This window comes from Alligator mississippiensis, chromosome 1, assembly GCF_030867095.1.
Source record: "Alligator mississippiensis isolate rAllMis1 chromosome 1, rAllMis1, whole genome shotgun sequence".
Classification (NCBI taxonomy): domain Eukaryota; kingdom Metazoa; phylum Chordata; order Crocodylia; family Alligatoridae; genus Alligator; species Alligator mississippiensis.
Window position 1 is genome coordinate 170,241,820 of NC_081824.1, and position 17,188 is coordinate 170,259,007.

At 46.7% G+C, this 17,188-nt stretch overlaps 1 protein-coding gene across 1 annotated transcript in view; it reads right to left on the minus strand.

The window, feature by feature from the left end:
- MDGA1 (MAM domain containing glycosylphosphatidylinositol anchor 1) overlaps positions 1 to 17,188 on the minus strand; it is a 316,576-nt gene that overhangs the window by 106,592 nt on the left and 192,796 nt on the right. Inside the window, exons 15-16 of the mRNA XM_019483036.2 lie at positions 9,797 to 9,927; positions 7,337 to 7,445 (exon numbers count right to left, since the gene is read on the minus strand). Of these exons, the coding sequence (XP_019338581.1) occupies positions 7,337 to 7,445; positions 9,797 to 9,927 (240 nt within the window). The remainder of the gene's footprint in view (positions 1 to 7,336; positions 7,446 to 9,796; positions 9,928 to 17,188) is intronic.

Consider the following 17,188-nt stretch of genomic DNA (forward strand, 5'->3'; position numbering starts at 1 on the left):
CTCACTAGCCCTATTACCTATAGCATATACCCATCTTGCACACACACATTTTCTGTATTATATACTGAAGAAAAAGAGCTGAATGTACGCTGGCTCTCTCTCTCTCTCTCTCTCTCTCACACACATACACACACACACACAGCATTTCTCTTCTGCATCTCTGTAGTTGCCTAACAAAGGTTTCCCTGTAAAGCAAAACAGCCTTTTAAATTTATATAGTACCTTTCGCCTATAGGGTCTTACAGACTATATACAGAAATAATCTCACCCATCACTGAGATGCAGCCATTTCTGGAGTGGAACAAAGCAGATAATGAAGAGTCTCACAGCAACACTAAAAGCCAGGAAAAAACAAATAATGTACCCAGTTGGAACTGCAGCACAAATTTAAGGAGACAGACTGCAATTAAATGTATGGATTTTAATTTGGTCAAGACACTGTGCAAGGTGCTATGGGATCATTAATGACAAAGGGGCAAGGACCCTGGTTTCCATCTCAGCTGAAAGATATTACCACTAGCAGCACAGTGCCCTCCAGCATGAGGCTGGGTCTAGTAGTGACTCCTAAACCAGACATACTACTGCCTGTAGATCTGTAGTGGCCTCCCATCCACATATTAACACAACATAGCCTTGTTTAGCCTGTGAGGTTCTAGTCTAGACAAAGACAATTTGGCCTCAAAAGGACACAAATATGCGTCCCTAATGCGTCTGCAGCCTCCATCCTGTAGAAGCGAGGCATCTGCCTTACCAGCCTGGATTCTTTCTCTATTCTACATTTTCTCGCAGCACTTCTGACAGTGAGGCAAACTTTTTTCCTTCATTCTTAATACTCCCAACAAGCTGAGGCACTTGGGTTAATGAAGCTTCCTAAAACACAATGCTGCTTTCAAACCACAGATGAAAGAAAAGGAAGCCAGGGTAGGATGCATACTGAGGGGATCCCTGAGATTTATATGAGTGGTGACTATGTTTCATACAATCTGAACCCACGGGCAGAAGAAAGCCATGGATCTGTGGGAGAATCCGCTCACTCTGGTCCTTGGCTCCAGTACCATGGACTCTGAGTGTGGTTGGCTCAGTGGCACTCGTACCTTCCTGTGTGTGCTGGCCCCTAGGTGGTAGCACAAGAAGTTGCTGCAGCTATCGCTATTAGAATCATAGCCTCCCTTCACTGGCAGCTGCCCTAAGGATGCAACTCACGCAAGACTTATCCCTCTTCTATCCCCTGTTCTACCAGGCCTGGATCCTATTTCCTGTCCCACCAGGCACCAGCATATGTTTATTTACAACGCCATACCCCAAACTCCCATGGCATTCAAAAGGTGAAAATCCATGCCCTGCCCCTTCCTCTCCACCAAGGCTATGAACTACGAGTTCCTGGAGCTAACTCTTTGGGAAAGGAAAATGCTCCCCCTCTACCCCAATGACTTACTGAAAGGAGCAACAGGACAGGGACCCAGATTACTGGCTAGGTCCCCTTGGAAAGCACTAGATCTCCTCCTAGGTCTGAGTGAAATCTCCTGGGTAAGGGTGTGAAGGCTCCTGGCTGTCAGTGAACAAGGAGGAAAGAAGCTGCTTCCTGCAGAGCACAGAACTGAATGAAAGGCAGGGCACTGGTTTGTTGCTGCCCTGCTGTCTGCTGGCAGCAAGGAGAGGTCACCATCCAAACATCCCACTGCAACGCCTGGCCAATGATGATGGTTTTACAGCCTCTGCCAGGGATTCTGTGAGACAAAGACATAGACTCAGGAGAGGAAGAAAAGCACTGATAGGCAGAGTGCTGGAAACATCTGGCTTCTCTATCTCTTGAGATCTCCTCTATGAAGGATCCTCTCTTCCTTCAGAGCCCAATCTTCTAGCACCCTTTCTTTGGCTGAAGAAGGCTCTATGGGATTCCTTTGTATTAGCATCCATTGGCATCCTATCCTATACTGGCCAGGAAGGGTCACCGCAGACTGACTGCAGACACTGCCTCCAGGGAAGCCAGGGAGTGAGAAATTGAATCCAAGACTCAAGGCTGAGTCTTTTGGGCAGTAGTGGTGAGCACTAAACATAGGCCTCCTATGTCTGAGGAGAAAATGAGGCATCAGACATTTTAAGGAAGCCAAGCAATACAGAGGGCTCTGGAAGATAATACATCCAGATGAATTTAGATAAATGCTACCATCTGGGAAAATGTAGAAACCATCACAGATGACAGATAGGGGGGGACTATTTTTAGTGGGGACTGTACCTGAGACAGGTCAGTGGGTCTCTGCTATGTCCTTGGAGTAGACTTCGGACGAGGTGTCCTTCACAGGGAAGAGTCCTACCTAACTGAATCACTTCAGCATGTAGTGATACACCCCTAGTGAGAGCCCCTATACCTAACACTACGATTTTCAGGGAGGGCTGTGTAAGCTATGCCCTGAGCCACTTCCACCTACAAGGCTACCTGGCTCTTTACTTGGTTGGTGCAGGGGGGACCTTTCTTGTGTGTGATGCTGTTCCAGCGAGTGCCAATGTACCACATTATTCCCAGAGCTACAGTAATGTGCAGGATGGACCTAACTACAGCAGAGAGGCTTCACCTCTGTGAGGCTTTCTTGAGACCTCAGCTGTATTCCTTCCTGGTGGTAGCACAAACTCCATGGAGACGAAATCCCAGCCCCCTTCCTGTCTGCATTGTTCTTTTCCATAGAAAAAATAACAAACCAGACTAATCCCCACTTTGGGATCAAGCCGGCAGAGCTTTACTGAGTACTCTACCCCTCAGCTCCTCTGACCGTTGCTCTAGTGATGTGACACCACCTGCTCCAAGATCCTTCCTGGTGACAGGATGCAGCTGTCTTACCCTTGAGCAGTAATACAGCTGCTACATTTCACCTATCCTGTGGATAACGCACTGCAGGACCTTGGAGCTGAAGGCAGCAACTGCGGTTTCAGAACTGTTCAGATTGCACAGGACCTGAGGCGTGTGGCAAGGAAGGCAAATCCAGGGTTCTCCCTGCAGCCTGAAATGAAAGACTCGGAGTGGTGGGGAAGTGCAACAAAGGAATAGACAGAAATAAATAACTAACAACAACAGCCAGCTGAGGAGAAATCCTGACCCTCAGGCTGCTGCAACTCCCTTTCCAATGCTTGCAAGCTGATCAGGGTCAAGACAGCATGTCACTGCCCCCACTCCACCCCAATGGGAGGCCTTTCTGTTATCAAAGTTTGTCCACCCAGCTGCAGAAAGCAATAGAGAGGCTGAAAGAGAGTTTAGCAGTTGGGGCCGTTGAGTGGTTGATGCAGCAGCAGGATCCACCCATGACCTTCCACTGTTCGGCATAATCCACTTGATGGGTCTGTTTCTCTGTTTTCTTCCTTGGGCTGGAGGAGGGCACAGGGGGGCACAGGGGATGGGAGAAGGAGAGCAGTGTGGGCTAAAGCAAATCACACAAGGACAATTAAATACATGAGAGTCTGGAAGATGCAAATGGAGACACTGAAGCACATGCAGCCTAGGGGGCCATTCTATGACCACTGGCACGCGGGACAGGAGCTGCCCTGAACAGAGCAGGTAGGGTGTTACTGCAGGGGGCACTGCAGCCAGAGCCAGCAGATTCACGTTGGAACATGGAGAGCCATATGGGGAGAGCACTGTGGTATATTGTCTCCTAAGCTGTGGGCTCTGCAGTAAAGAAGGTAACAGTTCTGGTAGAAATTTGTGCTTTAATATATTTGTTTTGTTTAAAACAAGTTCCCACTTCCCTGAGGAAGTCCTGTTCAACATTCCCAAGGAAACATGGGAGTTTTCCTTCGTCGTTCATTCTTTTTTTTTCATTCCCATTTTTCTTTCATTCCTTCTTTTATGGTTTTGTTCTTTCCTTCCTTCCTCTCTCTCTCGTATTTTTTTTGTTTCTGTTTTTACTTTTTTGTTTAGACACTATGACTTTCTCGAGGAATCCTCCAGGTTCTGCGCTGGATTCCCTGGCGTGGTCATGCTTGTCAGTCTTTGGTAACGTTTGGACACTTTGGTGTGCCAGTGAGGAGGGGGAGGAAGAGGAGCAGAGGTGGCTGAGTAGGAAAGGAGCAGGAATGTCTCGGTCAGAAGACCCGGACGCTTGCTTGCCATCATCTGAGCAGCACATAAAGAAAGAAAGTCAATGGCCCACAGAGAGAAGACCTGTGCAGGGTTGGGACACCATTCCCTGGAAGGGCAACCGCTATGAATCAAAGAGAGAGAGAGAGAAAGGGAGATTAGTTAAGACAGACCCCATAAAATAAGTCAGTCAGTGCCAGCCAGTACCACAGGAAACAACAAGGGCATCTGTAGAGCTTGTGGGAAATCCAAGGAATTTTTTGCCATTATTTCAAAAATGTCTTGTCATCCAAAACAGGAGCAAGAAAGTCAGAATATCTTGAATTCTGTTATGAACTAAAAAGATGGGAAAACTCAAACCCAGGCAATTAGAACATTTTGTTTTAATCACTTGTAAATATTTCCTGTTGAGGTTGAAAATTTCTCGCTTTCTCTTTTTTTTTAATTCTAATGAGCTTGAAATTTGCCTTGAAAACTTGCTTTGAACCACACACTCAAATGTTTCATTAACAAACAGATATCCAGATGGTTTATTTTGACAATTTGGAAATTATTTTCTCTCAAATGTTTTGATTTGAGAAATGTGATGGAACAAACCCTTTCCCATAAAAAGCTCTCAGTAATTATCCATGAAAAAAATGCTTGCTTGAAAAATTCCCAATCAGCCCTAGATGCACAGGATACCTGCTGTCTTGCCCCCTTTTGTATTCCCCTGAGAAGCTAGCCAAGGCTACAGTCAGGACAAGGCATGTACATACTGGTGTTTCTGCTTAAAGACAGAAGAGAAACAGAAATTACCAGTCTTCTCCAGAGGAACCAAGGCATTCAAATGACCTGGATGGATGTTACTGGGTTGCCCATCCCAGAGCAGGGAGGGAAGCTTTCCTTTTTTAGGCCTCTAGCAACAGAAAGATATGGGCAAAAGGGAAAAAGGCTCAGAAAAGAGCAGCTACAAACGTGGTGGGGCTAGAGGGACTGACTCATGATGCTGAAAGAACTAAATCTGTCTTTCTGGCCAAGGCAACAGCTGAAGGATGAGTTTCACCTTGAGATCCATGTATGAAGGGTGTAAATGATAAGGAATGAGAAATGATTCAGCATGGGATCTGTATAAAGAAGGGGAATGGGATAAAATAAAGCCAAAGAAATAGTAGGCTGACTGTTGTATTTCCTGATAGTAAAATGCTTTAAGCTGGGGAGTCATCTCCTCAAGGAAGAAGTAGGAACATCATTGCTTGGGACCCTTACAGGTAGACACTTCAGGGAACAGGTGGTAGACTAAAAAGGGACCCAACACAGCTAGCTAAATTCAATCTCAGAGCTCAAGGATTCTCAGCTTGGTTGATGCCCTCAGTTCTGATGGACTAGGCAAGGGGATGGGAGCACCTGCCTGTCCTTTACCAGAGGACTTGAGAAACAGAACCCTGCTCCTGAAGAAATAATGATTTAGAGATAGGGTGCATCCAGACAAGCATGGATATTTGGTTCCCCGGGGATATCTGGGGTCAAAATAACCTGCAGAAAAAGAAACAGGAGCAGTGCACACTTGGGCAGTGCCCCTTGCAGTGCACAGAACACCAGACTGTGCGGTATGTGGCGCTGCAGGTGTGTTTGTGGCACCACATACCATATGGCTGCACTTGTCTGGATGTGCCCATAGAGGCTATTAAAGGGTCAGAGAAGACTTGTCCCTTCCCAAGCCCAAATGACTAGGATTAGTTGGTTTCACTGATATTTGCAGCACTGTAAAAATCTTGCTACTGCCCAACACCCTGGCTGAAACCTCAGCATATTAGTGTAGAGAACAATGGCTGGCAGGGAGCCACTGAATGGCTGGTGATAATGGAAGACCATAGCAAAAGGGCTCATGGCACACCCATGTCAGATTCCAATGAATCTGCAAATTCTGCTAAAGACCTTGTTATAAGGACATGAAAAGGAGCGAAGGAAGTGTGATAATGGATCCTGATTCTCAAGGATGGAGTAGGCAACCTTGGGATCATAGGATCATAGGAAATTAGCATTGGAAGGGACCTCACAAGGTCATCTAGTCCAGCCTCATGCTCAAGGTGGGATCATCCCCAACTAAACTGTTCCAGACAAGTGTCTGTCTAATCTACATCTGAGAATTTGCAGGGATGGAGATTTCACAATGTGTATAGGTTCCAGAGCTTGACCACCCTCATAGTTAGAAAGTTTCCCCTAACGTCCAACCTAAATTTCCTCTACTGAAGCTTGAGGCCATTGCTCCTAGTCCTGTCCACTACAACCACAGAGAAAAGCCCATATCCATCCTCTGTAATTATCCTCGCAGTCTTCTCTCTAGCTCTTTCTGGTTGTGGGCTAGAGTGACCCACCCTGGGTCAGAGGCAAGTGGGAAGGTGGGTGCTAGGACCAGCTGCTGCCACTGCTTGCCTCCCCACTAGCATGGGAGGGTGCCTGCAGCTGGCGCTTCTCCCCATGGAGGCATAGAGTGAGCGCCCATAGCAGAAATTCATCCCCTCGATGGCAGGGGAGAATGCCAGCAGAAGGCAGCTTCCCCCTGCTGTATGCTGCCGAAATCTCAAGCCCATAGACTGGATTCAAGGTTCCACAGGCCAGATCTGGTCCACAGGCCATAGGTTGCCAACCCCTAATTTAGGGTCATGTTAACCTGTGGTTGCTCACTGCAAGGTTAGGGGTTTGAGGTTCAGAGCAACACAACAATAATGTCAATGAGATCTTTGCAATGCCCCTGCTGTTGCCTACACAGCAGGTAGTCATTCTCCTTTTCTGTGGAAAAGATTTTCTTTTATAAATGTACTCTCAAGCACTTAGGAATAAGCCAAGTCCTTCCCCAGAAAGCTCACTGTTGGCCTTGCAGCTAACAGCAATGACAACACTGAGAACACCCGATGATACTCACTACAAACCCGACCAACAACTCTGTATACCCTCCAACTCATCATACCCCTGCAGACATGCAGAAAACATCTAACACTGCTGAAAAAAATCCCACCCCCACCTCTTCCATTGCAGAAGTGCATACCACGTATAACCCTCCAAGAAATGCATCCATACAAACCTGTCACAGATACACACCCCATGAGGAGCAGAGAACAATCACGCAACCTGGTTACAACCCTGCACAACATGCACCCCTCCTCCGCTCATTGACGCAGTCATACCAACCCATCAGATGCCACGGCACACACACACACTCTTCCTTTGGCAGCCCCTCCCCTGATGCACATGTGTACACACCCTCAAGCCTGCTCACACACTCACCCTTATTCGGGCCAATTGGCTTCCTTGGACAGTCCCCTTTTTTCAGAGTGACATCATCAATGGCAATATCTCCCTCGTAGTTTGTGCCACGGACACCTTCGAAGATGATCTGTGGGTAGAGACACTAAGCAGTGAGAGAGCTCGAGGGTGCCGAATGCTCCCAAGCCAGATTGGCAGGAGGGAATGGGTAGGACACAAGGTGCCCTGTCTATAGATACGAAGAGCCAACACACTTGCCGCCCCTGGGAAGGGGGATCCTTCTCCCCTGCAACCCTTAGCCAACCCTACTATAGGCTTCTACAATGCTGTAAGCCCCTGGCAAGTCCCCTGAGCAGTTCCTATTCTCCACAGCCACTGGCTGCCTCCCTGAAGGGGAACCTAGCCCTCAATCTCCTGTTTCTTCTCCCCCAGCTGCCTGGCTGTCCTTGACTTCCCCCAACCCCGCTAGCTGCTCCCCTGTGGGCTTCCTCGTGCCTGTTGCCTTGACGCACCTCCACCAACCTAGACTGCCATTCACATCAATGCTTCTCCACAGGACAGTGTCTCTCCCCCCAAACATGGGGGCCAAGGGGACAGAGTTGCACCAGACAACCCTCTACCCTGCACTGGCAGGAGGCAGACAATTCCCCTCTCCACTGCTAGAATATCTCCAGCCCCATGTGCGGAGGCCTGAGGTCTCTCCCCCCTCCTCCCTGCACCCTCTCGCATCAGGATGCATTCAGAGACTAGCTCCTTCCTTCTCCGAACCTGACAGTTACAGCTTCATCAACCTGAATCCCTCTGCAGTTCCCATGGTTACCAAATTCTGCCTGCAAGCCCAGGGGCAGAAGCTCAATCACTACCTGCTCTCGGGGCTGAGGGAACAACTGGCCCTGGCTCTCACTCCTCTTTGCTAAGGAGCAGGGGGTAAAGGCCAGCCTCTGGCCCTACACACTGACCGCTGGCGGCAGCAGTCCCAGGAGAGAGCCACAGTCTGTGCTCCCCTCTCAGCACTGTGGCAGATGCTTAGACTCTGGTGGATGGGTAAAATTTAGAGGACAAAGACAAGGGTTTGAGTAGCATCCCCTGCTTGTGACAGCAAACCCACTCCACCCCCACCTCTGTGGGCTCCCTGTGACAGTAAAACGTCATCAATGCTCCCCTCCTCCCCCCTCGCAATGTTCTCCCTTGTCCTCCACCCTAGACGCACACCCATGTCCCTGCCAGCTTTCCCTTCCCCAGTAATGGTGAACATATGCCCATCCCTGCATGCTCCCCCACAGTAACTAATGCTCACCTTCACTGACAGTAGCAAATGTATATAGGGACAAACTTGTGTCCAACTGTCTGATGTAGCTTTCAGGGGTCACTCTAAAATAACAAAGCAATACGTCCTGGCCCTGCCAGTGTAGATATCCTACAAAAATAACATCCAGGGGCATCCTAAAAACAACTGTATCTACATGCTTCAATGCTACTCATCGCTATATGTATGTGAATAGTGCAGAAGCAGCTGTACAGGAACAAACCAGTGTGTCCAGCCCCTGAGCCTACCAGCCTATGACACCAATCCAAGAAGCACTGTATAGTACTCACCAGCAACTGCAGGATAACAAATTCATGGCTATAACTCAGCTTTCATTAAGAATTCTGGAATAACAAATCAGCTGCCACTGAACAGTACTCACACGAGTAACTAAGTCCTTGTTTATTATTTTATAGCACCCAAAAGTGTACTAGGCATTTTGCAAGCACACAACAACTAGCCAAAGTGCTCACATCCAGACCTTACCAGCACAATTACAACAAGAAACTAGTGTGCAGGGCTTAGAATTAAAAATAACAATTTCCTACCATACCAAATTGCTGGGTGTCCCTGTGGTCAGGGCCATCCTGGGGCGGTGTGAATTGGGGTGACCGCCCCAGGCCCCGTGCTCTGGGGGGCCCTGCAGAGCAGAGCAGGGGTGGGACTCTGCATTGGTTGATTTGCCCTGGGCCCCGCACCCTGCTCAGGTCAGCTCTGCCTGTGGTCAGAAGTAACTACATAATAAAACCCCCAAGTGGCTAGCTCACCACTCACGAACAATCCTCCAACAATAAACCCAAGTATGTGCTCCAAAATACATGGTACCATGGTTATTTGCATGCATTTTGGAGCCCTTTGCTCGCAAAAGCAATACAGTAACTGGTAATGAGCTTGGACACACAAAAATAAGCCTACAATTGCAGACTGGTTTCTAGGGCTCATCAGCAAAACGACAGTAACGAATCAATGCTGTTGAATGACGGAGTTTGATGGTTTTAGGGAGGAAACAGGTTGGTGTTTCACACTTCCCACATACTTCTCACCTGTGACCTTGTAACAGAATCCCTTCCTCAATGGCTATGTGCTATCCCTCTACCTTACATATCCAGTGGCTGTACAACAGGGTAGATGGCCACAGTGTGCAGTTAGGCTCAGTGTCTTTGGTGCTTGCTTACCTGAAAGGGTCCTGGAGGATTGATGGGGACATGTACTTGCTGCCACTTGTTTCCTCTGTTCCCACTGAGTGACCATACTTGGGTGTCAATGGCCCGTTTGTTCTTTACGCGAACTAAAAGATTCAAGGAGCCTGCCAGAAAGAAACCAGACACTGGAGTCACAGGTCAGTCTCCATCAGCTTGCAGTGTCCCAAACAGTTCTTGTAAAATTGGGATATGAGGGACCTTATGTTAGACAGATGGGATGAGAACCTGCAGGGGGGCAGGTCTATTGGTCTCCAAGATAGTCACAGCTACGGTTTGCCATAACTTCCCATGCAAAACTATTTTTTCACCCCAACCTACATATTTAGAGCAACCCAAATTATGTGTGAATATGCATCAAATTCAAATGGTTTCAGCCAAAAAAATTTTTTTAAACCTTGAAACAATTTCAGAAAAGTAAATAATTTTATTTGACATTTTCCAAACAATTCCTTCCAAAACTTATTTTTAAATTTTAAAAATGGTTCAAAGCCCCCAAATGAAAAAAAAAAAGGGTCTTGTTTTATGTCAAATAAATTGTTGTGGTCAACCTGAAAGATTTTCCTCTGAGTTTTTGTTTCAGACAAAAATGCAAAAAAAATGTCACATCGGGTCAAACTGAAATGAATTTTCTCCCTCATTTTTCAGTGTAGTCAGCAAACCAAAAAAATCAATTATTTGAACAGCTCTAGTCATAGCATCTCTAGTCTCGGCACTGAAATAGTGGGCTGAAGTAACTCTCACTCTTCTGAAGCTAAAAACAGCCATGAATTTCAGTCTTCACACACACAAGAGCAGAGAGGTGATGATAACCTCTTTTTGTATGTCTGTGGTCATGCTGTAGCTAGGATGACTGCATTCTAGCAAGGACACTTCAATTCTAGAGGCATCAGGGTCAGAGGGCAGGGAGAAAATACTTCCTCTCTATATAGCCCTGGTCACCTAGGAGTGTTTTATTTTTGGCACCTTCATCTCAGAGGCATCATATCAGGAAGAGGGGAGGTGGCTCTGGAAGGACCCCATCTGGTGCTTCAGCGTGAGAGATATGGCTAAATTGGAGGGTGCTCAGCAGTACATAATAAAGATGAAGAAATGTTTGAATTCTGAGTGGCTGACTTACAAGGTAAGGTTAAAAGACTGAAATATATGTAACTTGGCAAAGAGACAAATAAGAGAAGAGGTGGTTATTGCTTAGGAATATTCAAAGGCATCAGCATTAAGGAGAGAGAGGGTAATTGCTTGTTATGGTTCAAAGAGCCTGGATGTAGGATTTAAGGGATTAAACCAAGCAGGTTGAATATAAAAAATAAAATCCCAACCCAGTGAGACATGAGGCCTCTCGAAGAAAGGAGTGGAAGCTCCATCTCCAGGGTTATTCAGAATTGGCTTTGGGATTAAGTCTGATCTGATGAGAGGGTGGGGAGAACTGGATGGTCCAATATCCCCTCTCCCACGTATATGATCAGAATTTCACCAAGAAGGGAAGAATCCCATCTGAACTGGAAGTGCAGGCCATGACAAGTTGCCTTTCCTGGAGGTGTCCATTTTGTACCATGGATTGATACTTTGAGCTGAGATGACAGCATATCACTCTCAGGAGAGGTCAGCTGGCATGGCGTGACCTTGAGAAGACAGAGATAAGTGAGCCTGAGCTCTCCTCCATGGAAACACAGAGCCTGGAATGAGGGAAGTCGCTATGGGAACCTCGAGCAAAGACAGCTTTGAGCCACAGGCTTCCTCACTGCCCTCAGAAACTTCCTGTGAAGCAATGTCTAATTGAAGAAGAATGAAGCCTGAATCTCATTGAGGCTGTTGGGTGAATTGATGGTCCAAGCAGGGACTAAATAACCCCATAGATCAATGTCAACAAGAGTGTGTTCAGAGCAGCTAATTACAGCTGCTGGAGCTGAGAAGGTGAGAGGTTGAGAGAGAGGGAAGAATTAGCATGAAGCTGCCAGTGAGCAAGCATTAAAACAGACACCCTCTATTCTAACCTCACTTGGCGACGGCAGGTAGGATCTGCCATACAAGAGCCTGGCCGATCAGCAAGTGTTGGGGCAAATCATTCGGCAAATGAACTTTGGGTTTCTAGGTGAAAAAGGGAAAGCAAGACAGAAAAGGACTCAGAAAAGCATCTGGACTGTAAACTAGTGCCAACTAAGCACTAGCTATGAACTCCTGGCCTAAATCCAAGCCTGTCCTCAAGATGCCCAGACTGCCCTGTCAGGCTGTCAACAGCCTCTGCTTTGCTTTTTGCCCAACAAAACATCTAATCATTAGCTCTTTCTAGGTGTGGCTCACAGGACACTTGGCAAACATCAGTGAAGCCCCCTGATACCTCTCCAAGTTGGAGCATGTCACCTTCCACCTGTGAGGAAACTGAGGCATAGAGAGACTAAGTGACTTGCCTAAAATTACACCATGAACCATTGTTAAGAGCTGCACAGAGAACCCATGCCTTAAGCTTTTAGCCCTACCTTCTCTAGTCACCAAATCACAATGCACCCCCTGGAAAGAATCAGAGAAACTCCCTCCCTTTTGTTAGTCCTTTTACTAACACCTTCTGCTCACTATGGATGCTCGATTTAGAGGGCCGTGTTCAGGTATGGTAGAAAGAGTGAAAGTCCTTTGATGTCAACATGGTTTCAGCAGTTTATAACAAGACTGAATTCAAGCTCACGGCATCACATAAATTAAAGATTGCTTATACCCCCGGTTCATTTTCTTGCTTAGTTTGCTGATTTGTTTCCTAAATGATCTTTTCCAGGCCTAGTCTAACTGAAATGCTTCATTGTGTTGCAGGTTCCTCCACCCTAGGCCCTGACCCCTAATACTGTTGGTTCTGGGCTACAGAGATCAGTGCACCTATCATGCCATCATTACAGACTAGGAATTCTTAGCTGGGAAGATAGGAAGGGTAGTACAACATCACTGGAGTGACAGTAGGATCTTCACCCATCCTGGCATATTAGAAGTGACAGGATTCTCGTGTCAACATACAAACATACATTGAGCCCTCAGCTGGGATTGCAGGCATTGAAGTAATTCTCTTCCCCAACTAGACTTCAAACCACTTGAAGAGAAGCCCTGCCCTTACATTTCACGGCCTATTGCTCACAACCTCCTACTCCAAGAGGTTTTTGTGCATCTGTGTATGTACCACAGATTGGCCCTGTGCCTTGTGTCACATATCACTGTCCAAAAGCCAAAGGTCTTTTGAGCATACTGATTGGTCTGGCCCTGAATGCTGATCTTGGAGTTTGTGCAGCACAGCCTTTTCCTTTGGGGATACTTCCCTGGAGGCCAAACTGTTTTGGACCACTCTGCTGAGGGCTCATGATCAATGCTCGCAGCACTGCAAGCTGATGATGGGGCACCTCTGTGTGACAGGACCTGTAACCTCCTGTCCCCCTCTCAACAATTCTCCTCCCCACACACAGCTTGCAGTGCCTTGATACATACTTCATATTGGTTCAGAACAAGCCAAAAGCATTATGTTTGTAAGAAGCCAAAAAGTTCCCCTCTTATAACAGATTCTGCTTGTCTAATTATTTAAATAACTTAACTAATAGCTCCACTTGCAGCATTATGTCTAGTCCTCAGCTTAGTGGCTAAGAGAAAAGACAGGCTCGGGATGCCTGTCCCATTCTCGCTTTGCTACTGACCCGCCATAGAAGTCACCACCCCTTTGTCCATCAGTTTCTCTATCTGTGAAATAAAGATAATGACACTAATTCACTTTATGGGGGTGTTCTGAGGCTTAAGTAACACTTTGTAAGTGCTTTGAAACCTGTGGATTGAAAACAGAGGGAGCAGGAGAATTTATGGCTCTTCCAATGCCTCCATGTTGGAGAAGAATCTAACTGAGACATGCCCTCCAATCCATACATTAATGGAAATGGGAGAGGCCCAATCAGTCTATTTCCTAGGGAGGGCAGTGTAGGATGGTTGCCTGCAATCTGTTCCCAAGCTCAGTTTCACATGGCAGCCTTGCACAGCTACCCATTTAGAAATCCAGATCCTCACTGACAGATTTTTGTTTCTTCTTTCCATTCCTCAACCTTCTCCCCATCTGATTTGGATTTGGCCTTTCCTCAGAACACCTGCTAGTGATGCACAGATAAGGGAAGGCCAGGCATCTGTCGCTAAATCTCTGCAACAGGTCAGAACCCAGAGTGGCCAGGAAATCCCTGGCCACCAACAATCTTGTTGGTAGCATCTCTAAATGGGGTGTACTTGGTATTTTCCTTGTTATCTTTAGCAGCTCATCTTTCCTAATCTGAGAAGGAAACAAAGGCCTGTAACAAGTGATGAGGAATCAATTATTGTGCAAGTGAGTTGTGCCTTCTGCTGGCTCTTTTAAGCTTAGAGCTGGCATTTCAGAAGAGTGGTGCATACACAAAAGAGCACCAGCTGGGATGCCAGATACAGTAACCCAAGGGGATGGCTCTAAATGTTACCTGCTTGCAGCATGAAAAGTCTTATTTCAGTTGCCACAGAGTGGAAACTTCAGTCTATCAGAATTGCAACAACGGTTAGGAAAAAATGATACTAGTCGGATTCATCAGCTGAAGAATGGGGACGGTCCTGGGACCCAAGGATGGCCTGGATACTAGGGCAGATGGCAGGTTACTTAACCTATCAGCTTTCCAGAGCACGGTTCAATGCAAAGTGAATATGTTTTGGAGTGGGGAATAGACTGACATAAAGAGAAATCAAGAGAGTGAAAGGTCATATCATCTGTCTGTCTATCTAGCTATCTCCGAGATAGATAGACAGACAGCTAGATAGCTAGAGATGGGAGGCAGAGTAACTAGCAAAGGAAGGCTAGCCAGTGAGTGGAGACAAAGATTTCTAGTATGAATAATCCTCTCTCTCTCTAGCTTTATGGGATGAACTGCAAAGTCAGGAGCTGTTTGGTTCATAGTATGGATCTGGATTAGGGGCAGGCTGGGGTTTGCTTTCCAATCCAACAGTGCTGAAATTTGCAACCAGCATTTCCACAATATCCCAAATACAAAAGATAGAAATCTCCTGAGATTAGCTGTTCATAGGAGATCTGGGCAGCAACTAGAGACTGAAAGCCAGAATCTAGATTTGGATCCAACCTAAAACCAATCATGGGGGATACGAATCTGAAAGCCAGATATCTAACCTAGAATCTAAATTCCATACATTCAAAAAGAGAAACCAGAGAGAAACAGCTCTTCCCTCTTTATCTAGGGTCCTGACTGCATTCTCCTCATGGTTTATTGTAGCACAGCTGATCATAAAGCACAAGCCCAGAGCTCAGTGCAGACAAATCCCAGGAGCTAGCTAAAACCCTCAAAAGGAATCTATTACTGTTCATAATCCTGAGAACAAATACAGGCCTCTCTCTTTCTCATTTAAATGAATGATAATGAAAAGCAATCAGCAGCAGGCTTGTGTTCTCAATTATGGTGCTGTGGTGGAAAGTTACTGCTCTGAGCGCCAAGAGACAGAGAGTGGGGGAAATGATCTTATTGGTGATGGAGGAAGAGAAATAATATCAAGCTGCAGTGAGCTGTAATTTATAGGAATGTAATTTGTCTCTGTGCCACGATAAAATGTATTTACTCTTCCATTGTCTCTAATGATGCTTTGTACAGCAACATATGTGTAATAAACACAATTATGGGCTCTTGACTATCTCCTGAACCTATCTACTTTAGTCTCTGTCTCAATGTCTCCTTAATGGATGGATTCACACCCAAACTCTCAGAGGCCACAGGTCCATCTGTTTGGAAAATGCTATCACCATGCTGCTGCCACTCCCAAGCCTCTCTTTCTTTATCAGCCTTGATGCTATGCAGGATTTCAAAGCACTTTGCAGGCATTCATGAGTCAACCCTGAGCGATGAGTAGAGGGTATAAGTAGAGAGTATAAGAAACATAACTTTCCTCTAGGGCAGTAGTTCTCAATCTTTTTAGACACAAGAAACCCCTTGATAGACTCGAGACCCCTCTCAGAAAACACCAGCTCCTAGTTTTCACTCATTTTTAACTACAGAAAAATAACATTGCAAAGAACTCAAAAAGATCATGACGTGTCAGAATGGTGTTAAGACTACGGATTCCTATTTGAAATCTCTGGGTTTGTCTTGTGAACCACGTTCGCACACCTAACAGTACTAACATTACGTGGCACCCTGAATCACCCTTGGAAGGATCTCAAGGCAGACATCTTGGGTGAGAATCAGTGCTCGAGGCAATGCAATCAAAACTACTCCACTGTGTGTGTCATGGGTCTATACTGGCAACAGCTAGGAATGATTCCCCTTTAGTTCAGTGCTGGGTTTTTTTGGAGCAGGAGGATCAAACTTCCCTTCTTTGCTGTTGCTGCGACTTTTGAAGGGGTTATTTTCTGCAGGAAAGAAAGGCAACACAGTGTGTTTAAGCTGCAGCATTCCCTCCAGCCCAAAACGCTGTGTGAAAATGAATTGCTTATGTCCTAGTGCAGAGACAGCCTTAGGGGTGGGTGATGTGGGTGACTGCCCAGGGCACCATGGTCTGGGGGGCACCGTGCACACACACGCACAATCTGGGAGGCATGGGCAGCAGGGTGCAAGGTCTTCCTGTCTGTCTGGGTATATCCCAGCTTGGGGGGAAGGGCCAGACCTGTGGGGATGCAGAGCCAGACTCAGACCACCAAGGAGCTGCCACAGTGTTGTGGTGTGGCTGGTGCTCGGTAGGTGCCTGTCCTGTTGCACCACCTAACTCCCCAGGCATCCCCAGAAGCTCCCCTCCACTGGGGAGCCCAGCAGGCATGGCTGCTGGGGAAATGCACCTCACTACCATGTGCACCTCCAGGACAAGGAGGGGAATACTTACATGAGTCCAGGACCTGCATCAAGGGGCAGGGGCAGGTGTCCCACACAGGGGCTAAGAGACTCCCATGCTGGTGGCAGGGGGGGAAGGGGAGAAGTGCTATTTTCCATAAGGCCAGCTCTGCTAGTGTAGAAAATGTTTCTGGTGCTTGCCATGGATTAAAAATTTCATAAGAGAATTGGTCAGGAGGAATGGGAAAAGCCTAGCAGTGATCAGGTCTACAATCTTGTGATAGTTCACATCCTCCCAGGGCCAAAATGAGCAAATAGGAAATGGAGGTGCATATGCTTGGATACACGGTGAGAGAATAAGGTAGGGTGGGGTGTGTGTGGGTGTCTGTCTGCGTGTGTCTATATAGAGGAGGTGATGATATAGCTTAATTCATACCAAGTCCATTCCGAGTGCAAGCTAACTTCGGTAGATTTTTAATGAAGCTACGCTCTGTGAATCTGGCTCATTTCATATGAACCATAATTAGGGGAAGGAGCTGAATATAGTTGAATACAGAAGCCTAAATGA